A 27,088-nucleotide genomic window follows, 5' to 3' on the forward strand; every position below is an offset into this window, starting at 1 on the left:
AATTCGTTATACGATCACGAAAAAACGCAGAAATTTGTGATAATATCACGAAAAATGAATTACGTTAAATTGCCTTGCTGTCCGCACTTTTAAAATTGCTTTTGATTCAAGCTGTTGGACAAATGCCAGAGTTTTTGTCCAGCGCATAACAGGTCAATTAGATTCATATGTAGATATTTTTTTAAACACTGTCTCAGCTTTTCCGAGCTCCTCAAGCTCTAAATGTATGTGTTTAAGAAGCGAGCAGCCATTATGAATAATCTCTGATAGCTGTGTTGGTACCCTCAGTCCTGCAAAGCTGCCTTATTTGGCTTTTTAAGCTCACATCATGCCACAAGCCATGTGTCATAGTTAGAGCGAATGGTTCATAAAAGACAACGATGATGATGATGAAATGAAAGAAGAAATGATGGGTGAGAAACTAGGAAATAGAGTAGGAGGTAGAATCAAAGTGTTGTGCAATGGAGGGGCAATAAAAGATGAAACTGATGTGGAGAGGGTGGAGAGGAGCTGGCTGAAGGGGTGGTAAATGTACACAGCCAATGACAAGCCAGAAAGGCTGGCTCATGATACAGTAGATGTTCAGTTCACGTTGCGAAAAGGTCCTAAAAAGAAAAGTAGTAAAGTTTCAACTGTCCAAAAATTGAAGAGAGAGAGAGAAAGAGAGAGTACAATTTAATGACCGTAATTTTTTTTTGTTTATCGTGCAGAGCCCTCTCGCAGGATCTCTGTGACTGTTTCAGGGGGAGGGAGGCCTGGCCCACGGCAGACTCCACCTGTGTCCAGGACAGAAGCCAGAGAAGACGCATTGGTCTGGATAACAGCACTCCTTTCTCTACCACAGTCCACGTTAAACTAGAGAAAACTAGACAATCTTACTCGAATTAACTTTTTATGTGCACGACAGAGAAGATCATAGGGGAACTGAGCTGTATCTCTTGCACAACAAATCGTAAGAGAGAATTTAAAGGAGGGAGTAATATAGCCTAGGACATTCCCATAGACAGAGACTACAGGAATATGAAGGCTCTTCCAAAAAACCAAGGACGAACCGATCAGATTTTGGGTGCAATGGCCGATATGCTGACCTCTCTGGCGATACCGAACCAGCAGTGGGTGAGTGACTAAACAGATTTCCTCCGTGACTTTTATGGCCTTTCACCTCTGTACTCTGTTGTTAAGTATTTAAACAGATCTGGAAAAAGATGCGGCATACTTGCATAAACTGCCCGTGGTCATTGTGAAATAATGCAAATTATTTTTTATTTTTGTTATTTACAGCCTTTACTCTCTGTATTTTTAATGGTAACTGCCTTTGCACTGAGAGATTTCAAAACAGATTCGCATTAGCTCCAAATGATGAAATCCAGCTGGTTTTGCTTGCTTTCCGCACAAAAGTTATTTACACAGTTATGCTTTTTAAAAAGCCTACCATGGCTATAATTGTAATTCATGCGGTATAAGAAGGGCGTTGCTGTTATTTTCCGAAATGTTGCAGATTTTGATCTAGTAAACACTTGTAAACACAATTTGTGTTGCTTCTTAACTCATTAGAGGCTTAAGGGTAAGTTTACTGACAGTCATCCGATCTAACAGGCATTAGGTCAGAAAAAATATTCCTATCTTGCACAAAATTGTTTGTCAACATGTTCCTAATATTGAGAGAGAGAGAGAGAGAGAGAGAGAGAGAGAGAGAGAGAGAGAGAGAGAGAGAGAGAGAGAGAGAGGCGGGAGGCGGGAGGAATTTCAGAGAGATGACAGATGCACAACATCCTCATTAAACAAAGAAAGTGAAGTGTGACCTCAGTCCATGTGTAAAGCTTGTACGCAAAACAATTGGTCCAGAGATGAAATGACCCTTTTCGTGTAAATGCCCATGTTTGTTGTGTCATAATGACATTGATCAAAATGTTTTTTGAACAAGTGGTTCCTGGAAAATAATCTGAAGACAAACAATAATGTCAAACAGATAAAAGTTTCAGGGTAAAAGTAAACAACAATTCTGTTGCCGGTGGCAGTGATTGAAAGATCACATTCATGGGTGTTTTGGAGAATTTTGGAGTACATGCATACACAGAAACACTTTAGCAGTGATTTAAACATCTACCTATAAACAAACACGCATAGGCTGTCTTCTCAAAACAGCTGTTAAGCTGTAGGTCCAGTAAGAACTCCCTGTCTGACAGCTTGCTGTTTTTTAAAGCATGCAGACAGATTGCAGTGTGCTGAAGGTCTTCGAAGTTTTGGACACTTTGTCCTCAATCACCACAAATCATAAACAAAAGAAAGCACTGCTTTGGACAGGAACCAAATAGACCGGAGAGATTTTGTTTAACCTCCTATAAGACCCGAGCTTTGGTTTGTCTTTTCTTTTTCAGATTTCTTCTGGCTTTTTTGGGGTTACGAAGAAACAATAAACATAGTAACCAAATATTTTTCTTTGACCATGTAATTGTCCATGTTTGTGTACAGGTTCCAGTTACATAAAATTAAGTATTATGGTGCAAACAACAAAAAATGTGATGTCCACATTTGTGGGCACACCAGGTCTTAGGAGGTTAAGCAAACAAGGGCATTATAAATGTAAATGAAAATGTATTATCGAATTGCTTTCTGTGATTTCACGGAGAAAGCCATTGTTCTCAGGTTAATATCCTAAGAAAACCTGGGATACAGCTGTGTGAAAGGCAGGATAATCTGGCAATGGTAAACTAGTAAACTTTGATCAAAGTTGAGTTGTGGTATGTATGTAACACTGGGCGAGGAGGCACAGAGACTCCCGTTTACTAGGGCTGGGTATCGATTCAGATGTTCCAAATTGATTCGATTTCGATTCTCAATTAAATTTTCGATTCCAGTTCTTATACTCGATTCTCGATTCAACTCAATGAATATAGATTTAATACAAATACTATATTAATAAAAAAGAACAGTGAACAGCAGTTTACAAGTGGGTTATTAATAAAAAGAAATTAAAAGCCACAACACTATCGTCGTCGTCTTGCTTGCGAAATCTAAAATGCTTCCATACCTCTAACTTTTCATGTGAAGGTGACACCAACGACGACGAAGCACCTGAAACCGCCATTTTAAGCACTGAATGATAACATCCTTGGTAACATCGCGCAAGGCAAAACGAGGGTGACGTATAGTGAAGAAGACTAGTAATTAGATTAACGTTAATCTTACGTTCAATGTTTTCGGAAATAAATATGAAAGAAAAAAATTGATTCTGCTCTTTGAGAATCGATTTTGAATCGACCACATTTTAAAAATCGATTAATCGAAAAATAAATTGTTTTTTTACCCAGCTCTACCATTTAAGATATGCTTTTAATGATGATTGATACATGACTAAATGTTTAGGTTTCTTTTAAACTAGGGATGTCCGGATCAGGTTTTTTTGGCCTCGGATCGGGAAATCCCTATTTTAAACCTATGTTAAAAATGTACCCGTTAAATTATATTATTGCTGTAGTAAAAGAGTTTAGGATAGGCTAATTCTGAAATTATTTTCAGTTATTTGCAATGTTACATAGTTGAACGTCTTTACGTATTGACATTATTTGCGAGGTACATTTGCGAATGATTCATAAAGTCATACCGCTGCAATTCTTTGATCAATTGTGTTTTAGAAGTACTGTATGCTCAAAACTCTAATGACAGAAATGTGATCGCTGATGCGCTGGTAGAGAGAGAGAGAGAGACAGAGAAAAAGAGAGACCGCGGCTCTGTGGAAATTATCAATGTTATTTGAAGTCGGCTCTTAAAGGACAAAATACCCAAGTAAGCTATTACATGGCTATATTAAACACATTTTTTCAGGATGTTCTTGCAACCCGATGGCAACTTGTCCATGATCCGGTACTGGGTCGCGACCGGTGGTTGAGGACCTCTGCTTTAGCTGCCATCAAACAGAGCTTTAATGTGCAGAATCTGTCAAAATGTTTACAACCACCATGAATGCTCTTTCAAGATCAGGGTTTCCCGCAGAAAATTTGTTAGTTAAGGTGGTAGGGTTGGGCGTGTGGGTGTGGCAATGAAAGGGGTGGGGCTAAAGCAGATGTTGTAGAACGTCTGGTGAACGGTGATAGATAGCACAAAAATGGTAAAAACTGATTATTTCTCACTATTAAGTACATTATCTTAAAGGAGTGTAACTACTGTTGCATGTAAATAATGCACATAAATAAAACTCCGTTGAAAAAAACTGTTACGTGTTGAGTTAAGTGTTAATTGTTGGTGTCTATTAAAGTCCATTAAAATGAGAAAAATCCTGCAATGTTTTCCTCAAAAAACATAATTTCTACTCGACTGAACAAAGAAAAACACACAACATTTTGGATGACATGGTGGTGAGTAAATTATCTGTTTTTTTCTTTTAAGAAAATGGAATATTCCTTTAAGGCGGTAGGGTTTCCCAGCTTAGGCGGGCCGCCCGAACTGCAAAGTGCTGCGGGAAAATGAAGATGAACACGATGACGCTTTCGGTCTGAAACTATTAGCAATGATCCGACTAGCACACTCTTTTATCCTTTCTCACCACAATGATCCTATTTAATGTTTACTTAGCCAAAGTTTACCACGTTCATAACATTTTAACGTTCGTAAACTTTTGGACAGAAACTACAAACTTACCCAAATTTGTCGAAATTCATGAAATCCTGTCAACTCTACCTCCCACGCAGAGCATGCGTGACCTAGACAATCTGATATCTGACTTGAGAACTGCTGAGACATTAAGAGATGAAAATTTAGCGTCAGAATAATATGTTCGAACGTTATGATTTTTTGACAGAAACTCTATGCCCCCGATTTATCAACAATTTATCATTTAGCAACACATATCAGAATTTAAGATGTTTTTATCGTTTTGCTACTGATAGAATTACATGGAAAAATTGTATTTCTGTTTCCTTTAGATTCATAGTTTAACGTTCGTAACTGATTGGACAGAAGGAGTTACGAACGTTAGTGAATGTCTCCATTGCTTCGTGGTGGATTAAGGAAATTATACTTTCAATGTTAGTAGTAGTATTTTGTAGAAGACACACCAATATAAATGTTATGCACCAAAGTTCAGGATTTTATAAAGGAAATGAAAGAAATGACTGGAAAAACACATATGCACTGAATGTCTCACCCTGACATCCCCAATTTCTGTGGACGGAAATAAAATAAAGTCTCATTACACGATAATGCCAAGGCTTAGTGGGATAACATTTACTTTATTATTTCTTACATCTATCTTAAACAACTGGTTATTGTACGATCTATATTGTTCATTACACCCCCTGAGGACCGAATCGCCCATATATGACAGTTCAAGATGTTCAAGTGCAACAATGCAGAGGATTCAAAATACCACTCGATTTCATTTCCATTGCCTTTGCCAGAATAAAGTCTGAGTAGGAAAACATTTGCGTGAGGAATTGGTTGGTAAGGAAGCATCTGCTAGGAGCATAAATGTAAATATGACGTAAATATAAATGCAGTACTGTATCAGTGTATTGGTTACTTTTAGTAAAAAAAATGCAGTCAAGCTTTCAATTTGAAAAATTCTGTTTCATATTTGTTAGGAATCTGTCATTTTTATTATGGATGATCCTCCTAGATAGGGCAAAGACAACAGATTGCCCAACTACCCGCAGAAAAATATTTTCCTTTTGTGGACAAGAATGTGCATGATGTTTGTGTGAAACTGAGTCTCAATAAAGGCACTTACGAAAATGTTTATTTTAAAAATAATAGGTAAATTAGCAGAAAATGAGCACGGGTGTCTTCAAGATTATCACCACACCTGACATGCAATGCATTAGTGATAAATACTAAATACTAATTGATCTGGGAACATTACAAATAAAGACATACTGTCTAAAACTAGTGTAGTTGTCTAAAGGTGTAATTATCTTTAGGAAAGGATGTAGATTAACTAATATCTATGGGCATTTTTGCTGCATTAATGGTGTACATTCTGCCAAAATCTGCCAAAGCTTTCACAAGGCTGATTCATTTATCGCTGTCCTTTTAGGACCCAGAGGATATCGAGCACCTGAGCGTCAAAAAAGAACCAAAGATTTCCAAACAACCCTCATGGGACACAGAGGATCTGAACTGGGAAGATACGTCAAGAAACTTCATGAAAAGGGCACAACGAAACCGTGCAAGTAATAACCAAATATTTGTCTTTGACCATGAAGCAGTGTAATTGTCCATGTTTATGTACAACAGGTTCCAGTTACCCAGAATTAAGTATTATGGTGCAAACAACAAAAAATGTGATGTCCACATATGTGGACACAACCGGTCTTAGGAGGTTAAGCAAACAAAGGCATTATAGATGTAAATGAAAATGTATAATCAAATTGCTTTCTGTGAGCTTTAGCACGTAAGACTCGACAGTAGCAAGTTATCCATACAAAATCAAAACTGCAGTGTAAAAAATATGGACCGAAAGTATAAAGAACATTGGACTTGGCATGGTTATCTGTTTTAGTAACAAAGTAGTGTATGCCAGTGTTGACGTTAGATGTTGTTCCTGTTTAAAACAGCAATCATTTCTGTTTTAACTACGCCTTTCCCCTGCCACATGTGAGATCAGCAGTTGTTTTGATCTATGCAATATTCTTAATGACTGACTGATATTCTTATTACCATCTAGAAAACTATGAAAAAGGCATCTTTGAGCTGTACTACAAACAAACACACTGGCCCACAGCGTTTAGGGTTTGCCAAATATTTACATGAGCGGTTAACACTATCAGCATGTTTGGTGCTTAAATAAACTTATAATGGTTTCAGCATGGGTTGAAAAGTCAGCTAATAAGAACAATAATGTCCGAGATAAGATATTAACTCTATCAGACCCGGCATGCAGTAATATTCCTTAAAGGGAAAATAAAATGAAAATAATGTCATTAATCACACACCCTTATGTCGTTCCAAACTCGTAAGACCTCTGTTCATCTTCAGAACACAGTTTAAGATGTTTTATATTTAGTCCGAGAGCTTGTTGACCCTTCATTGAAAATCTACATACGGTATATTGTCCATGTCCAGAAAGGTAATAAAACATCATCAAAGTAGTTCATGTGACATCAGTGGGTCAGTTAGAATGTGTTGAAGCATCGAAAATACATTTTGGTCCAAAAATAACAAAAAAAATGACTTCATTCAGCATTGTCTTCTCTTCCACGTCTGTTGTGAAGCGCATTTGCGAGTCTAAAGTCACGTGACTGCAGTGACGTGGATGACATACAACCCGGCTGACGTGTTATCTGGTGCCCCCTAGCTGGTTTTTTTTGTGCACCCGGGCTTTGTTCACAATATTAGGGAGACGCACACTGTAAGTTTGAAAAAAAAACTTCGCAAACATGTCTGAGGATAACACGTTATCCGCGTCACCGCAGTCATGTGACTTTAGTCTCGAACATGCGCTTCACAACAGACGTGGAAGAGAAGACAATGTTGAATAAAGTCGTAATTTTTGTTATTTTTGGACCAAAATGTATTTTCGATGCTTCAACACATTCTAACTGACCCACTGATGTCACATGGACTACTTTGAGGATGTTTTCATTACCTTTCGGGACATGGACAGTATACCGTACGTAGATTTTCAATGAAGGGTCAACAAGCTCTCGGACTTAATATAAAACATCTTAAACTGTGTTCTGAAGATGAACGGAGGTCTTACGAGTTTGGAACGACATGACGGTGAGTCATTAATGACATTATTTTTATTTTTGGGTGAACTATCTATTAAATAATTATTTATAGGTGATGCTTTAACAAGGCAAATGTTTTGCGTTTTTGGAGTTTTATTGATATGTTAAACACTTGGGGGTTTGTGGATTGAATGTTTGACAACCAATCAAATAGCAGTATGGCCTCTTATGTCATTATATAAATCTAGAACATTGACCACATTTTTCATAATGCATATATTAGATTTTATAATATTTATTATATTTTATTGACTTTTGGGTGTATTTTTAATATTTTTTTTGCCAACACAATATCATGGCAACTCGTAACTATTTTATGTCTTATGAACTAAACAAGGCTAGTACGTTTTACGTACAATCTGCTTTCAATGTGACGTTGGGTTTAGGGGGAGGTTTAGGTGTGAGGCATCATTATTGCTTTTTTCTAATAATCATATGTTTTTGTAGGACTCACTTTTTTGTAGGATTTCCTGAATTATTGTGAGATCAGTGTATTTTCTACATAGTTTTTCCAATCACAGATCAATAATTCAGGGCCGATAGCTGCGATTTCTGGTCGGTGAAGTTAAGTGCAGGTAACACAACTGTTATCAGATTGGCTTTTTTACCGCAGCTAATGAACCACACCCTTTCATTGTCCTGCCTAAACTGATAATCAAACTTGCCTAATGAAACCGTTTGGAGGAAGTGAGCTTTGCTAATGTTCTGTGGAGAAAAAGCTTCCCTGAACTGCTTCCAGATGGGAGACCCACTTGCCTCCTTTCCCCCAATGTCAGGAAAAAATGTTATTTGTTGCAGCTATGGTTATTTTATCTTGAGAGGTTGGTCTGCGTTTAAATTTTCCAGGAGTGTATCGGAACAAAATGATCTTTGTGATGGCACGGGTACTGAACACTGAGGTTATCTGTCCAAATCATAAACTGTTCAGAACTTTGTGTATAAAAAAGCAAGGAGCCATAGGATTTGTATTGCACGTTTGGCTGTATAGATGAATTGCAATGTCAAAGCTATATATAAATATGTGACCCTGTCTGTAAAGGAGCATCAAAGTTTGATTTCAGTCATTGATTATATTTCACAAAATGTTCTGTATGATGAAAATTAAATAAAAAAGTGACTTAAATTACTTAAATTTGCTGGGTTTTTTAAAGGCAGAATCATATATTGGTAAGTGACATCTACCAAAAAAGGGGGTTTTCTCTTGTAAAAATAATTACGTACTAAAACTTATTTTAATTTAGCAAAGAAAATTCTCAGATGCTTCTGGCAAGATGCCTGTTAATGCATATTTAGTTCCCTGTCAGTAAAATTTTAAAGAGGTCAAAGTTGACTTTCCATTCCTTGCTTTCTCTATGGGTAAAGAGGCCCTTGCTAGCATTTCTTTAGAGGCGCAGAAGATCATCCATCTGTTAAAGATTAGAAACAAGATGCCTTCTAGTGGCTTCAGTGGGATCACGGGACAGTGCCTGCATTTACTAAATCACATGCACATGCTGCAGATTGCAGAGAGATACGCACACATTTACTCTCCATTTTACTCGCTTTCCCCCTTTCTGCCTTTTTACGGGCACGTGTGCATCTGTCCAGTCAAGATGTTCTCCTCTGTCAGGAGATCATTTCTTTCCACTGAGCAGTCTCCACTGCCAACACTTTGATTTTTTTACTCAGACGGATCCACGTCTTTTAGTAGCTGTTTCATAACAGGGTTGGCTGAGGATGACTACGTGTACTCTCAAGACTTCACGTATACCCCTGATCTGCTTCCTCTTGTCTGGTTAAATGCTTAGAAACACAGCAACAGGAAACTGCTAGAGCTTTTGGGTTTTTAGGAATAGTAGTTGACTGAGAATGTGGGCTCCTTAATAACAGGTATAAACTGGGTTTAAGATGCATTTGCTGCAATGATATTAATTCGCCCACTGATGCATGAATTGTAAAATCATGAAAAGAAGAAGCATAAGCATGAAATATCTTTTTACTATAATGGATGCCATGCATTAGACAGAAATGCAAACTCATAAGATCTTAAACGTTCATAGTTCATACACGCTAGGTATGTTAAAAAAAAGTTATTAAGCTTATTTTTTATAGATTTTTCAGTAATGATGTGGTTAACCTGAAACTTGTTTTTAAAGTGATTTAATTTTTTATTTCTAAAACTTTTTGTGGTTTTGTGGTTTGTTCACAAAGTATGATTGAAATGTCTCAAAACACTCTTAAACGAAGTGTTTTTATTAAAGGAGACATTTCACAAGACTTTTTTAAGATGTAAAACAAATCTTTGGTGTCCCCAGAATATGTATGTGAGGTTTTAGCTCAAAATACCATATAAATAATTTATTATAGCATGCTAAAATTTCCACTTTGTAGGTGTGAGCAAAAATTTGCCGTTTTGGGTGTGTCCTTTTAAATGCAAATGAGCTGATCTCTGTACTAATTGGCAGTGCTGTGGTTGCATAGTGCAGATTAAGGGAGCTAAATTTCAATGACCTATTTTTTCACATGCTTGCAGAGAAAGGTTTACCGAAACTAAGTTACTGGGTTGATCTTTTTCACATTTTTTAGAAATATTGGGGACCCAATTATAGCACTTTAATATGGAAAAAGAAATGACATTTTTATGATATGTCCCCTTTAAATGATAAAGTACAATAAAGCACGTATTGTTAGGCGACCCCTTTAGTCGTGACTTATAGAGGGTATGCACGTGACGTCACCTTCGGTGGCAAAAGACAGAGCGGCAGAATAAGTGTACAGTGTGAAATAAGCGAAAACACGGTGAAAAGGCGTCTAAATGGGAAAAAGCTGTTGTGCAATAGACTGTAACAGATTAACAGGATTTCGGAGCTATCGTTTTACAGACTGCCAAAAAACACTGAAAGGAGAAGTAAATCTATCGTTCATGCCAACGTTCACAGACCACAGGTGGGTTGACAAGTTGCTAGGGTCACCATCAAGCAGAGGTTTTACTTTCTACTTAAAATTTTTTTTTCCAGTATTTGTATTTTATTTGTGTTTTTCTTTGGAAAACATACATTCCAAAGCATATTATCATAATTTTTATTTTATTACATTTCATAAATACAAGTTTTTGTTTTACATTTAATATTAAAGTACATTAACGTACTTTTACTTTTAAAATAACACAATTTTAATGTTATTAGGTATTAAATACATTTTAATATGCAATATTAAAGAATACACAGTATGATTTTATGCTTTAGAATGTGGTGAAGTAAATTTTTCCCAATACAAACACCCTAATAAAGCACAGATGCTTGGAAAATTTAACTAATGTAATTAAGTATTGTCCACTTCTGCTATCAAGTCCAACTAAATTCAATTTTCAGTTCAGTTTTACTGGCATTTTCGCAGCGGTCGCTATGAAAACCAGCCATTTTGTTGAACGTTTGCCACTCAACAGGGCTTGGTCACGTGGAAAAGTGACGTCAATGCATACCCTCTATTCACAATACCTTATTGCTTTTAAAAAACAATAACCACACAACACCAATATTAAACCAATATGTATCAACACAAAATTCATGAAGTAAATTAAAGCCTAATTACATAGTCCCTGACCAATTGTAAACAGCAAACATGTTTACGCTGCTCAGAGTGGTTGCAAAAGGATGATTTATCGTAAATAAAACACAGCGATTTACCAATCAGAATCAAGGATTCAACTGTTTAATAATTAGAATTGCTGTATTCATAATCTTTTATGCGTTGCTCTATAAATATTGTTTTCAAGGAGTTAAGAATAATTATGGATTCATCAGAACAATTCAAGATGTCTTTTGTGCAAGGGAAGATTATTTTTGGAAGCATATTTGACATTAAACATTGTGTTATGTGGCGGGTATCTCAGCTTAACACTGACCAAAATCCTCTATATATGGCTTGTTCTGGAGGGAACGCTCATCCATTCATACTGTAAGTTGGCCCATTCCTAGGACCTTCTTTGCACATGTTCTTCGGACAAAAAATAACAACAGCGCTGGGGTAATGTGAAGTCTGGCGTCCCAGGGGACCTATAGGCTAAGCAACTCCCATCCTTAAAAGGGTCTTTGCTCCACAGCTTTTTAGTTGCAGTGCCACACTGGGAAAACTTGGTGGTCAAGGCTTTTCCAATGCGTGTGTATGCATGTGCTTTTTCACATACCTGTATATACATTTTATTGTGTAATATTTCTACTTTAATGCACACTTCACTTCAGTAGAATCTATTATTGACTGGATTCTGAAATTAAACTCTTGGGGAACTTTGCATGTCAATGTGACATTATAAAAAAGACGAAACGGATGTCTATTGAAGGAATACATGTACAGGCAGTTACTAATGAGATACTGTAGTTCACCCCCCACCAAAAAAATCATTTATTCACTCTCAAGACAGAAGTATTATTTTTGTGTAAACTTATCCTTTTGTTTTTGTGCTGTTTCCCCACATGCAATCATATGGCTTAAGGCTAAGATATTACACAAGTCACTACTTTATAGATTACTTTTATGAAACTTTTATAATACATGTTTTCTCTGGTCACTTATAATTATAAGACCTGTTTCATCATTGTATTACACCTTGCACAGAAGCAACAAAATCTAATTGTTGCACAGTTTTTCTTTTTAGGTGTCTATTTTTCGTGTAAGCATTGAGAATAACCCCCCATTATGGAATACAGACAGATACTTGTATTAATTCTCCAAAGTGGGTGTCATGTTGATAAACCTCCGTTCCGGAGTTCCAGGCCGGGAGCCAAACTTTGACACCCTCCAACCACCAGCCATCATCTTCTCGATCAGCTTTAAGCTTGTATAAACACATCATAAAGTTGTAGTGTGTTTATATATTCCACGGTGTTGTGTTTATCAATTGGATAAGACATACTGTAACTGTCGGATGAGATTCAGCACATTTTTACTTAGATCCTTTGGAGCTTGGATAGTGCACGGGTCATGTTTTGTGTATGTTTTGTTTTTGGCTCTTTGCTGCTAACTGTTGCCTGTTGGCCGTTTATCAGAGCAGTTTCTCTACACATTCTTCCAAATGCCATAGTCAAGTCCTCATGATGAACGGCGCTTGGGGGCGGCTGGCCTTAGATCGGAGGTGCTGAGAGTTGGGGAGTATTTGAGGAGTCATTCTTTCTGGCTACAGGCTTGAGATTGAGAAGAACATTGTGGTATATAAACTAGGATCTATATCTGCATCCATGAAGAATTTCACATCATGAAAGGTGATTGAGGATCAGATTATGTTAGCAAGTTATCAGGGTTGCTTTCAGGATTTTGTTAATGGGGTGGCACGGGGACTGAAAATCAATTGGGGGAATAATTCTGTCAGTAAGGCATACTGTCTAAAAGACATTGGGAATGATTTCCAGGCTCATGTACAGTGTGCTGTGCCCCTATAAAACGGTGCCACCCAGTGCCACGCCTTTAAACACCCCTGTATGTTATGTTCTGCTACTTTGTGTATCAGGGACAAAACTGATTTATAGACAGCATTTTCACTACAGAGACCAGGAAGTATGGTATTATATTGACACCCTGATACAATTTCTCTTGCATCGTCTCTTTCATCTGCTTTGGATTCAGTGGATTTGGGAATTGAGAGGAAATGTATGCTGCTCCGACATCAAAATAAGATAAATAGAGACTTTACAAGGAATCTAAAAACTTCCTTTGAAAAAATTTGGAGTCTGTATATATTGTAATGGATAGCAGATATGCCTTGTATAATCTCAGCATCAATTTGTGGTTGTCTGACTGTGGTGCAGTGTACGTCAAGATGTTGCAAAGATGGATGAATTTGTTAAAAGAGCCTATATTTTTAAACATCTCAACAATAATCTTTAAAAATCCTCTTCTGGATGTTTTTGTGACTGGATTGATAGGAATTAGGGGGAGGGGGATTATTCAGCTGAGGTATTTGTAGTTAAGTGCAGTATGCAGGGAATGAGAAGGATGTAGGAGGCAACCTCTTGTATCATCTCCCATCATCCTTTTCATGCAGGTGTGTTTTGTGTCTGTATGAAAGGATAAAGCCTTTCGGGTTTAAGAATGGGATCCCTTTAAATTTATGAGTTAGTATTTGAATTGTATTGGCTATGGCCATAAACCTACCGAAAAACAGAATGGACAAAAATTTGACCCTGTCTGTGAAATTCAGGCTAAAGTCTCATAATCTAATTATTATACACTCACCCAAAGGATTATTGGAAACACCTCTTCAATTTCTCAGTAATACAATTATCTAATCAACCAATCACATGCCAGTTGCTTCAATGCATTTAGGGGTGTGGTCCTGGTCAAGAGAATCTCCTGAACTCCAAACTGAATGTCAGAATGGGAAAAGAAAGGTGATTTAAGCAATCTTGAGCGTGGCATGGTTGTTGGTACCAGACGGGCTGGTCTGAATACTTCACAATCTGCTCAGTTACTGGGATTTCCACGCACAACCATTTCTAGGGTTTACAAATAATTGTGTGAAAAGGGAAAAACATCCAGTATGCGGCAGTCCTGTGGGTGAAAATGCCTTGTTGATGCTAGAGGTCAGAGGAGAATGGGCCAACTGATTCAAGCTGAAAAAAGAGCAACTTTGACTGAAATAACCACTCGTTATAGCCGAGGTATGCAGCAAAGCATTTGTGAAGCCACAACGCGCACAACCTTGCGCACCCCACCGGGTACCACTTATCTCTGCTACAAATAGGAAAAAGGCTACAATTTGCACAAGCGCACCAAAATTGGACAGTTGAAGACTGTAAAAATGTTGCCTGGTCTGATGAGTCTTGATTTCTGTTGATACATGGTAGAGTCAGAATTTGGCGTAAACAGAATGAGAACATGGATCCATCATGCCTTGTTACCACTGTGCAGGCTGGTGGTGGTGGTGTAATAATGTGGGGGATGTTTTCTTGGCATACTTTAGGCCCTTTAGTGCCACGGCCTACCTGAGCATTGTTTCTGACCATGTCCATCCCTTAATGACCACCATGTACCCATTCTCTGATGGCTCCTTCCAGCAGGATAATGCACCTTGTCACAAAGCTCAAATCATTTCAAATTGGTTTCTTGAACATGACAATGAGTTCACTGTACTAAAATGGCCCCCACAGTCACCAGATCTCAACCCAATAGAGCATCTTTGGGATGTGGTTGAAATGGGAGCTTCGTGCCCTGGATGTGCATCCCACAAATCTTCATTAACTGCAAGATGCTATCTTATCAAAATGGGCCAACATTTCTAAAGAATGCTTTCAGCACCTTGTTCAATCAATGCCACATAGAATTAAAGCAGTTCTGAAGGCGAAAGGGGGTCAAACACAGTATTAGTATGGTGTTCCTAATAATCCTTTAGGTAAGTGTATAAGGAACATAAAAAGTTTGATTTCAGTCACTGATTTCACTATCATTTCAATCTTTGACATTGACATTACCTTACTATTAAAGACATCGAGGTTATATAGAATATTCTTTACATTATGAGAAATTATTTTATGTAGTAAACCACAAAAAATGACTTTAGCTGGATATTTACGCTGGGTCACATTTATGATTGAGTAATCAATGTTAGCAATGTGATCCAGGAATCAATATGCATTTGCATTTGAGCATATACATATGAGGAGCTCAGACGCAAAAGCCGCTAAACATCACCTCAGTCAAAAATGAGATAATATTATTGACCGAGTGAATATTCCGCTTTGTTGGCAGAATCCGCTAAAACCATGGGTCACATTCAAACTTGTGACCCTTGTGAGTTGGACCTGAATCCAACCTGAATGTGGCAGTCACAGCACCCCCTAGTGTGTGCTTCAGACTTTCATTATTTGTATCTAGTTGCATCTTTAGTGACTTCGCAGTTTTGATTTGCTGTTTGTCTTGTCCGAAGATTTTTTTTAAAGTTTGCCAAAAAAGTTTGCATGCAAGGTTTTGCAGCAAAAGATCAGCCAAATCTCTGAGCTGTAAAGTGCAGAATGTACAACACCATCACTGCCTGCTGCCATTGTTCACTCTGTCCTCCCAGTCATAGTACTCATCCATCTTTAATTTGAGCTCCTGCTTAAAAAATTTGCGCATTGAAATGGTTTAAGAAGGGAAGACACAGATAGAGAACAGAACATACAGTGAATAAAAGCATTAGCTTTATCTTGGCTGTGTACTCCCATTACTTGTAAACATGTCTGCATGCAGGATTTGTATACTCTTTACTTACGACTCTGTAGTGCTTTGATCTTCACATCTTCACACATCTGTACAAGTTAACTTACAGGACAGCTGTTATTAGTTATTGCATAATTAATTTTTTCGCTTTCTTGTGGTCAAAGCAAAAGTTTGCAGTCTTTGAACACGCTACTGTGAGTAGTTTTCACTGTCAAAGTAAAAGCAATGGGTTATTAAAACATTGTCTGTGTCTTTAGCATGCTACAACAAACACTACAATACAACAATTTCTCATTTTGGCAGCTGTGAAGGTTTTAAAATAAAAGCAGGAATATGTAAACAATGACCATAGATGCTAGTGATTTATGTACAGTCAGCCGAATGTGCTAAGGATATGAGGGAATCCGGATGCAACAAAGTTTGGACAAGACCACATTTATTTGGTCACAGACAATGCGTTCTGCATGCTTAGGTCACTTTTGGTTTATGTTAGTAAGCAACAACAAACAAGAAAAGGACATTTCATTTATTTATTTATTTTAGCAGCATTTAGCAGTGTTTGATCCCAAGCAACACATAAAAATGTATACCTTGTAAGGCGCTTTGCATCTGCCAAATAAATAACTGTAATTGCAGGACCAAAGAGGTAATAATGTAGTGGTAGAATAAAAAAAAAAGTCTGGCTAAAAAAGTCTGGAGGTTTTTCTCCTAGGGGTTTTTTCAACCTTGGGGAGTTAGCCGACATTGGCATAACTTAGCACCCTCTCTTCTATGTGTTACATAATTAATACGCCCGCTTATAAAGTTTATTCATAGGTGCTGTATTTTGCTATTTATATTGTCTGTTGATTTTTCTGTGTTTTCCCCTGCTTCTATAAATGTAAAGCTGCTTTGAAACAATTACCAATGTGAAAAGCGCTATATAAATAAAATTGAATTGAATTGTTGATCTGCAGAGGTTGCCTTTCGTTGCACTATGAGGCTGTTTACACTTGGCATTAACATGCGTTTTCGTCGATCAGATCACAAGTGAACTTTCGTCCACTTTCAACCACATAGAGGTTGTCGAAAACCCTTTTCGATCGGATTGCTTTTGTAGCGTAAACGCACTTGTGGCTGAATGTGTTCGAACAGCCACACGCGACCGCCTTCTTTAAGCCTTTTATCTAGTCTGAGGTACTGAACACAATGTTTTACGTGTTTTCTGACTTCTGGCACAAACACACAGTGTACAGTGCTATTTTTAGCATTTCATTGATAAAACTAAAGCGGCTGATCTTCACGTAGTTTTATTTTGCAAGCGTGTGAAAGTTGCGTGATCTTATTTCATCAATTGTGCTGAAATATCAGAGAAAGCTCTAACATATAAATGTACAAAACACTGTGCAGCATGTTTACTTACTACACAAGCAGCAGACTCCGACATAATATTAGTTTGCGTCCATGTAAACTCGCCATTACTCCCGGTTGCGTTTAAATGACACCGCCCAGTTTGCGTTTAAATGAGACTCGCCCAAACCTCCTCAAAGTATTCAGGACAGAAGCAGTCGAAAGTGGACAAAAGAGACGGATTTAAATACTAGGTGTAAACATAAATGTGTCTCTCTTGTCCACTTGTGATCCGGTTGACCAAAACACATCTTAATACCAGCCCCTATGACAGGGCTAGTCAACTGGCGGCCCGCGGGCCAAGTGCGGCCCGCCAATCATCTTTATCCGGCCCGCCGGTCACCTTTGGCCGTTTCTCAATCGGAAGGTTGCAGCCTCCGGAGGTCGCATATGCAGACTGCATACGTCATCAAGTTTAAGTTAACTGAGCATTACATTCACAAATCATAAGCATATTACAACAATTTACGATTAAAGGCGGAGTCCACGATATTTGAAAACGCGTTGGAAAAGGAGACGGGCCGACTACCAAAACACACTTATAGCCAATCAAATCAAATCAAATGCCGGGTTGGTATGTGTGGGGCGGGTCTATCAACAGAAGGTCCAGATTCTATTGGGGTAGGGGCGTGTTTGTTTGGGTGATTTTAAATATCAACATTGGCTTTCAAACATCGTGGACTCCGCCTTTAACTAATAATAATAGTCAACTTTATAATTGTTAAAATTCTGAAATAAGACTTAATGACGTATGCAGCCTGGAAATGCGACCTCCGGAGGCTGCAGCCTTATTGAGAAACGACCATAGTCTGATTTAAATTCAGCGTGGTTACTTTTACCTTTCCACTGTACAAGGCAACACAGAAAGGGGCTGTGTGGGGTGCCAACCATCTGCGGGTGCGTAATTATCTGATCCAATTCGAGCTTTGGATGCATTAAAGAAAATAAACTTATGCGACTACACCGCATGTGACGCGGCGACCGGAAGTGATGTATTTCAGTGTGTTCCAATCAAAACTGTGTGCAAAGTTAAAATTATTAATTATTTTTTGTTTTACTTTATCAGTAACACTTGAATGCTTTAATTACTGGTAAGTAAATTATTAACTATACATATATTCGTAGATTAAAGGTTCTCTCCCATGACAGATTTACGATTAAACTAAATTTTCATGCCACTAGGGGGCGAACTCCCGACAGTTATATCTGTATGTAATGTACAATGGAAAGGCTGTTTAGCCTATATATATCTATAAAATATTAAAAAAGAAAACATGTAGTGCAATTTTGGTCATTAGGAGAAGACTGGCTATATGTTGTGAATACTTGACATGTAACAATTAATGAAAGTTAAACAGTTATAAACAAAATATGTTTAGGAGTGTTGATCTTTTACACTTTTACTATTAACATTTGGCTCTTACGTGTTAAACTGCAATTGTTTTAAATATTAATAAAGAAAATATGAGTTTTCAGTAATTAAAAGGGTTTTAAATTTCATTTTTTTAAATGCATGTTTTAATGGGTTTTTTTTTCAAATATACTACAACAAAAGTAACAAAAACGACAACAACACACACATATATATGGTAAAAGTAAGAACTATATCAAAAGTAAAAATAGGGGTAAAAGTTTGGCCCGCATCATATTTACAATTTTAAAATCTGGCCCCCGAAGAAAAGTACTTGAAGACCCCTGCCCTATGACATCATACTGTGATAAATCTGACAGATTGGTTTCAATAAAAGATACTTTGGGATTAAAAAGGAAGTAACAAGTTATGAAACTTGCAGAATGTTTTTATAGTACAATGACCTACTATATGTAAAAAACTTTGATTTCTAAATATATGACCCCTTTAAGTATAAAAACTGTATATGTGCACCAGGGGACAGTCATAAATAAAGGCAATGAAGTAAGGCGAGTGAATAAATAGAAATAGGGTGTGGCTGAAAAAAATAAGAATGAGAAAGAAGAAGGGTAAAATAAATTTTTCACACATTTTCTTTGTGCTTCTTTTGTCTTGTTGCCATGGAATTTTTATGTCTCTGTGTAGACACTCAGATTGCAATAAATTTCACATTTACGAACATTACAGCTGTATATTTATGACCACAAAACCATGATCAATATTCAATGTGGGTCAGTTTTCTTTTATGCCAAAAATAATTAGTAAATATTAGTTAAAGATCATGTTTCATGAAGATATTTTGTACCTACCGTAAATATATCTAAACTTAATTTTTGTGAGTGGATGCAGTTAAGGATGTCATTTGGACAACTTTAAAGGCATTTTTTCTAACAAAATAATAACATTTTCACCCCCAAATTCCAGATTTTCAAATAATTGGGCTTCTTTATTCAACTTTCTGATCATGTAATACATTTATTTTTTAGCGTTTTGTGAATTTTCAACTGTAAACGTGTTTTTATTTTTTTATATAATGCAGCATAAATCTACAGCATTTAATAAACAGTGCACATTTTCATTGAACAGAAATGGCAAGGAAATGCCTGTTTCTTGTTTGTTCCTTAAGTTCCTAAAATCAGATAAGGGGATTCTTGGCAATTATCTTTGCCCAGATGCACAGTATAGACTCCCTCTACTGACATAAAATGTTAATGCACCTTGTTGTACATGCAACTAAGAGTTTAAAGTAATGTTGTTTTATGTAACATGATTATTATGTATTATGTCTTCTTTTAATATGCTGCAATATTTATAAATGTGCCAAATTAAATCTCCCTTTCTGTGTCTGTTCTCAGGATGTTGATTTTAAGGGTGGTATTTGCCACCAAAACTATTTGCTTGCGTGTACCTCAACCGGAAAAGCAAACACAACATGAGTTCAGAACAACTTAACTAAATTTGCCCTCCCGTCATGGGTAATTTCCTCAAGTATTGCACTGGGCCAAGAGAACTGGTGAGGGCCAGAGTGAGGTAGTGAGAAACAGTGACACAAACAGTGTTAAAACAGATGGAAATAAGGACAGATTTAAGTGGAGATTTTATACAAGAATGATTTTAAGTGGTCCTCACGGTAGTAAACACCGCATAGATGAGAATTACAAACAGCAACGTGTTTGACGTTATAATTGTTGTTGCATCTGAGAATGTGCTTTGAAAATGCCTTTTTACTTTAATCGAATTTGTCTCCCTTTTAAACCAAATTAAAATACAGTTTGTTCTCTCTAGTTGGATTATACGGATTACAGTATAAGAGAGGAAAATGCAGCTGCCTTTGAAGTAAAATCCTCTGCTGTCAAGGCAGACAGCAGGAGTTTACACTGAGATATGCACTGTGGAAGTCATTCGGTTTCAATGAGATTTAGGCATGTGGTGAGACGTAGACGACACAGACCACTGCTGAAGGAACAAGGTTGAGCAGAGTTGAACTTTATGCAAATTAAGCAATTACTGAATTTTTATTAAAAGGCCATTTATTCTCTATACCTTATTTTCACAGCCATTTTTTACCTTTTGATAAGAGCATTTGTCTTTCTAAACATAAACATATACTGTAGTGTGTTACCTGTATATACATGTAGTGTGTTTTACTTAAATTATAAAAAAAGATTAATTTTAGGCCCACATTTTAAAGGAACTTTTTAATATATTTTTTGTTTCAAGTTCCCCTCTAATTGACCCCTGGTGGAAGTCACATGACCGAGATACAATGCATACATGCCGCCCACTATTGATAAGAACAGCATAAGTGGTGACTAGAGTATGTTGGGTATGGATGCTGGGATCCTGATTTTCCTAACAGGTTAACCAAAAACTGAACCATTTGTCCACTAATTAGGCACAAGACCAGACAACACCAGCCATGAGCTGAATTTAAACTGAGTGGACCTCAGTGACCTCAATGCCTACTTTCAAATTATATCATTTTACAATATAGTAGTGGTTAAGCGGTTTACATTATGTTTTCTGAGTCATGGGTCGAATAATTTTTTAAGGGAAAAAAGGGAAATGAGGAAAATAAAATCAAGAAATTCTGTGAAAAATAGATTTAGAAAATAGAAATAATAGAAAAATATTTAGGTACAGAAATAGAATCAAATGAATAATAACACTTTTTCATTCTAATTCATCTTTTTAAAGCAACAGAAGTGATTTTCTGTTGTATGATTAACATAATGACACAAACAGAAGCAGATTTTTTGATTTGAGAGTACTGCCACTTTAAGACCGGATAAGCATGGTTCCATATGCTGACACACATATGATTTTTTTCTAAACTGTTTGAGGTCACTTTAAAGGGACATTAAATAAAAAAAATATATATACTTATTTCCCAGCTTCCCTAGAGTTAAACATTAGATTTTTACCATTTTGGAATCTATTCAGCTGGTCTGGTAGTACTACTTTTAGCATAGCTTAGCACAATCCATTGAATCTGATTAGACCATTAGCATCGCGCTAAAAAATAATTAAAGAGTTTCAATATTTTTCCTATTTAAAACTTGACTCTTCTGTAATTACATTGTGTACTAAGACCAACAGAAAATTAAAAGTTTCGGCTGCTGCATAAAATATCATTGCGCCTCCGGCAGCCATGTTACAGCTGCAAAGTCTGTGATTATTATGACAGTATAGTTCCTAGCCATATGTGCCTAGAAAATCGCAACTTTTAATTTTCTGTTCTACACGATGTAACTAGAGAAGAGTCAAGTTTTAAATAGGAAAAATATCTAAATTATTTATAGCGCGATGCTACAGTAATGGTCTAATCAGATTCAGTGGATTGTGCTAAGCTATGCTAAAATTGGTAGCGCCAGACCCGGAGATCAGCTGAATGGATTCCAAAACGGTAAAAATCAAATGTTTAACTCTAGGGAAGCTGGAAAATGAGCATATTAAAAAAAAGTGGAGTGTCCCTTTAAGACATAACTGATTGTTTTGATGAAAATACTTGCCAAGACTGGTATTCCGAGATCATTTTGCGTGTTTGTGTCTTTGTCAAGCACATAAAGATTTTGTGTTTTCATGCATTTTGAAAGCGCTTATGAGTGTGTGTCCATTTGAGTTTGTCTGTGCGCACAGCTCACTTTAACATCTTCTTGCACTCAAATTGTTTTAAATGGCTTAAATGTTAACATTTGCAAGGTTAAGAAACACATGCGAATGATACACTTTCTATATGAATAGTTATTTATTTCTAAATGAAGCATATTTGAGTGATTATTATGCATGATTTCTACTTCTTTTCCAAAAAAATATTTTGTCTCTTCTGACTGGGTGGGGCAGTGGTACCCTGGCCCTTATGTAGCCTCGCCACTGGTGTGAGCGCTCCTTTTAGAAATGTATTTCACTGAAAAAAATAAATTCATTCAATTTACTAATTTTTTTAAGGTAAGTGGTTGCAATCAATTTATTTAAGCTGCATTTAAGCAAAAGTTTTTTGTTTTGTTTTGCTTTTCTATTTTTTTTGTTCAAATGTAGCTTGAATAAATTGATTGCAACCACTTACCTTAAAAAATTTTGAATCACTTTTTTCAGTGTATTTTGTCATGCCAGACAGTTTAGATTCCTTTATTACACGAGTCACACAAGAATTTCAAACACTTAAAGGTGCATTATATGACTCACCATTCATCAGACATAATCTAATGTAAGTACTTAATGTAAGCTGGGAAACACTTTACAATAAGGTTGTATTTGTTAACATTAGTTAATGCATTAGCTAACCTGAACTTACAATGAACTGTACTGCTACTGCATTTATTAATCTTAATTCATGTTAATTTCAGCATTTAATATAGTTTTTTGATGGCAGGGACCCTCACATATGATGAACCTTTAGTAAGTGACCCCTTTCATAAAATATACAGTACTGTGCAAAAGTCTTAGGCCACCATGCCAGAATTAGATTTGTTGTTTTTGTGTGATCATATATAATTGTTTCTCAGTCTCTTTAATTGAATACATCTAGGAAATACAGGAAATGTGTATGTAGTATTAAAAACTGTATAAAAATGTAAACTGATGTGTCAAGTTTTTAGGGTAAACTCCCCTTCAACTTGAGGAATAGCAGGAAACTGCAGGATCTCTTAAACCTAAATTAAATTAAATCCTAATAATTTCTAATTTTAAAGAAATTAGTCTTTTTACTTTTCTGCTCAAAAACACTCAAGATGTGTTTAGTGCCAAGAAAGGTCACACTAAACACCGACGATGCCTAAAGAAGACATTTAGTCCTGAAAATATATATATTTTTTGTATTTATTTCCTGTATTTTCTGTTTGTACCTTAATAAAAGGTAAAAAAAATCTTTAAAAAAAGATTGAAAAATAAGTATGGATGGGTGGCCTAAGACTTTTGCACAGTACTGTATATCCATATTTTTTATATAGAAACATATAAACTGTGTTAAAAAAATATTAATTGTGATATTATAAAGTTAGCAAGTTGTTTACGAACTACGAATTAGCTACACTTATAATTTCCACAGTTTTTGCTTTGTCTTTTTTCTTTTGACATTTTTGGGGACCCCTTGGAACCTTCTGCTATAAGTCTTACTTACAGAACCTCTTTGCACACTTCCCATCGATTGGACGATGGTCTACTGTACATGTGTTGTATACCTTTGCTTGATCTTTATCACAACCCTCCACATTGTTTATGTTGAAATGTCACACTATTCCTGTAGCTCACTGCGTTATCAGACCAAAAGTCATCGGTTTTGAATCCAAGTAAACACATACTGATAAAATGTATAAATTAAATGTGATGTGTGACTTTTTAGATAAAAGCATCCATCATATGCCTACAAATTGCAGCGGAGAGTCCAATCAGAGGCGACATGCATATAAACACACTCTTGCCATTTGACCTCCAACGTTGGCCATAAAGTCTGAACACCATCAGACATTTATGACCAAAACTTGTAAACATTGCTTTGAAACTTGATATCTCTATTCTTGTATTTGCCACACCCAACCTGTGAGTGTGTGTCTGTGTGTTTCTGTCTAGATCTGTAACTTTCAAAAGTCATCAAAAGAAAGCCACTAGTGTCTTGTTGCCCTCGTGCCCTGTAAACTCTGTGTACAGTAAACTTAACACTCCCACCTTCTGTTGCTGCCTGTCTGGTTGGAATACCCTTTTGATCCAGCACTCCTGATATAATTACCAGATGTAATTATGTGTCAATAAACTCATGAGATTTTTTCCCCACCTTGTTTATATTAAATCTAGACTAGCCTGAGCCACAAGGTATCAGTCGCTTGTTTTCTGACTATGAAGATCTGATATCGAGCCACAAGATATCAGCCACTTGTTCTCTCTGAATGCGAAAATCTTCGGGTATTGTTTTTTGCTGAAAGAGTGAAAAAGATGACAACGGATTGAATAGAGACAGAAAGAGAGAGAATTATGAGTAGATCAGAGCTTATGGGAGCATAAGATGAGGAGAGAAAAGGGGAGTGGGAACTGTATCCTGGAATAGCCAGCAAGCCGAGCTGCTAACTCCACCCCCACACCCCCTCCTCTCTCTCTCTCTCTCTTTCTCTCACTCTCTTTCTCTCTCTCACTCTCTCTCTCTCTCTCTGGCAGTCTTACAGTCTGTCATTTGAGCAGAGCAGGAGAGAGGAAAAACAGAGAGCCTGAGCTGTGCTTTTGACTGCCGCTGACTCTATTCTCCCCTGTAGTGTGACAACCCGAGGCTGGATATCCGGACAGTATATGATTCCCTTATCTGAGTGGAGGACTTTGCCTTTCGTTTTGGGATTTGTTTGAGGTTCTCCGCACACCTCTTTGGAATTACAGCAACAGGGATATCCCTGGCGCGAATGTGTATGCGTGTGTGAGTGAGCGTGTGATGTGCCATGCCCACGCCTGCTAATCTTGCGGTCAGCGATTGGGGTTTACCATGAAGGGGAGCCATCACCATCGGGGCTGCGCCTGCCACCACTTGTTCCGGAAAGTCCTGGCAAAGTGCGGCTGCTGTTATGCCCGGGTCAGAGGTCAGTGACTTGAAGTATGTTGTGTCTGGGGGAGGCAATCCTGAAATGGCTATTTTATTGACATGTCTTTACTCAAAGAGATCAGGGATATGTACTTGGTCTTGGTGCACAGCATTATGTAAGCTATGTTGATTTCCAGCCTATCCTCCAGTATTATTTCTAGGGTCTTTCCACACTAGTGTATTGTTTTTGTGTTCTTGTATTTCCCCTCCAAATTTCTCCAAATTTTCTTTGGCAGATGCTCACCACCATCTTCCTTATCACTCCTCTTAAAAGCGCACATTGTTGATTTAAAGAGCTATCCGTGCATTGCATTGCATTACACGCGTGTATGTTTGTGTGGGGGGAGGTTTAGGGGGTGTATCTTTCTCATCTTGCGCTCAGCTGGAGCAACAGATGTCTGCCACCTCTCCTAGCTACGTCTTTCCTCGCAAACAATTTTTCTCTCTCAAGGCACAAGCACAGTTATAGAACAACTAGTGTACTTGTGGAAGTGTGTACTACTGAGTGTGTGTGCACATCCTATGAATGTGTGTACTTATATGTTTATATGTTCAACAGATTGCCATGTGTTTATGGGGGGTATGGGTGGTCTAGGTATGTGCAGCACGTGGGTGAATAAAACACTGGGCGAATGAGCCACGCAAAACATTCCTTCCCCTTTCCCGGCCTTAAGACTTGCTTGTCTGTCTCTTTTTTTCCTTTTTGGTATGTGCTTTTTTCAGATGGTCATGGTGGTCACTGTAGTTACTGTGGGTTCACACCAGACACAAGTTCAACGATTTGCGCGAGTAGATTACATAAAAAGTCAATGCAAAGACGCAATCAGCGATTTGCGCGAGTAGATTACATACAAAGTCAATGCAAAGACACGATCAGACGCGTCCTCGTGTGGGGCGATGCGAAAGACGAAAATATTCAACTTGAGCAAAAAATTTGCATAACACGAAGTTAAATCCCGCAAGCAATCTAGAGTGAGCAATGCTACGTATACACCAAACGTGGGGGTTTGCGTTACTCGCTCTAGATTACATGCAGGATTTAACTTTGTGTCATGCGAAGACCAGTTTGAGGTTTTTGTTGCAAACGCGCCGCCCATATCGCGCCATTCGCATCGCCCCACCTGAGGACGTGTCTGATCGTGTCTTTGCATTGACTTTGCATGTAACCTACTCGCGCAAATCATTGAACTCGCGACTGGTGTGAACCCACAGTTACGCGATGCCTCGCGTTTGGTGGGTATGTAGCATTAAGGTGTGGCAGAGCGATGCTAACTGTGAATTGTATTGTAAACAGTGGCTACAAATAGAGCATTGATGTAGTTGGTCATGTGTATTTCATTGTTTTGGTAATTTCACTAAAATGATTTCATTTTTTACAACACGTCATTTTAAGGCTTAAGTGTTATCTTTTTAGTGCAAATAATGCATTTGGAAGATAACTTTTATCCAAAGCAACTTAGAGTGAATTACGTTTGATCAGTACGTGCCATGACCTTTTGCACTGCTTAGGCAACTAAGCTTCAGAAACACAAACTTTTAACATGGTAAAATTGCACACTTGAACTTTAAAGCATTCTTTGTGTGCTCTTTTATCATTGTTTGTACTATATTGCCACCTCAGCGGGGCTCTGGCATAGGCTCTAGTTTAATCTCCAGTGCTTATGTAATAGATATTCTTCCTCTATGTGCCAGACTATGTGCTTTCTACCTTCACTAGGGATCATCTAAGTTAGCCACAGACATCGTTCCCAAGTCTCGAAATACCGCACGAGCTATGTAGGGGCTGCAAACTCTATGAACTGTAACCGGTTTCGGTAACTAAACATCTCTATT

At 37.3% G+C, this 27,088-nt stretch overlaps 1 protein-coding gene across 3 annotated transcripts in view; it reads left to right on the forward strand.

Moving 5' to 3' along the window:
- arhgef25a (Rho guanine nucleotide exchange factor (GEF) 25a) overlaps nt 1-27,088 on the forward strand; it is a 109,327-nt gene that overhangs the window by 10,216 nt on the left and 72,023 nt on the right. Inside the window, exons 1-3 of one of the 3 annotated variants that reach the window (XM_073875341.1) lie at nt 514-602; nt 711-1,116; nt 6,032-6,167. In XM_073875341.1, coding sequence (XP_073731442.1) covers nt 1,021-1,116; nt 6,032-6,167 — 232 coding nt within the window. In that variant the 5' untranslated portion in view covers nt 514-602; nt 711-1,020. Of the gene's footprint in view, nt 1-513; nt 603-710; nt 1,117-6,031; nt 6,168-24,838; nt 25,254-27,088 lie in introns of those variants that run through there. The other 2 variants (XM_073875340.1, XM_073875342.1) reach the window with 2 other exon arrangements.

This window comes from Misgurnus anguillicaudatus, chromosome 13 (genome assembly GCF_027580225.2).
Source record: "Misgurnus anguillicaudatus chromosome 13, ASM2758022v2, whole genome shotgun sequence".
In the NCBI taxonomy this organism is placed as follows: Eukaryota; Metazoa; Chordata; class Actinopteri; order Cypriniformes; family Cobitidae; genus Misgurnus; species Misgurnus anguillicaudatus.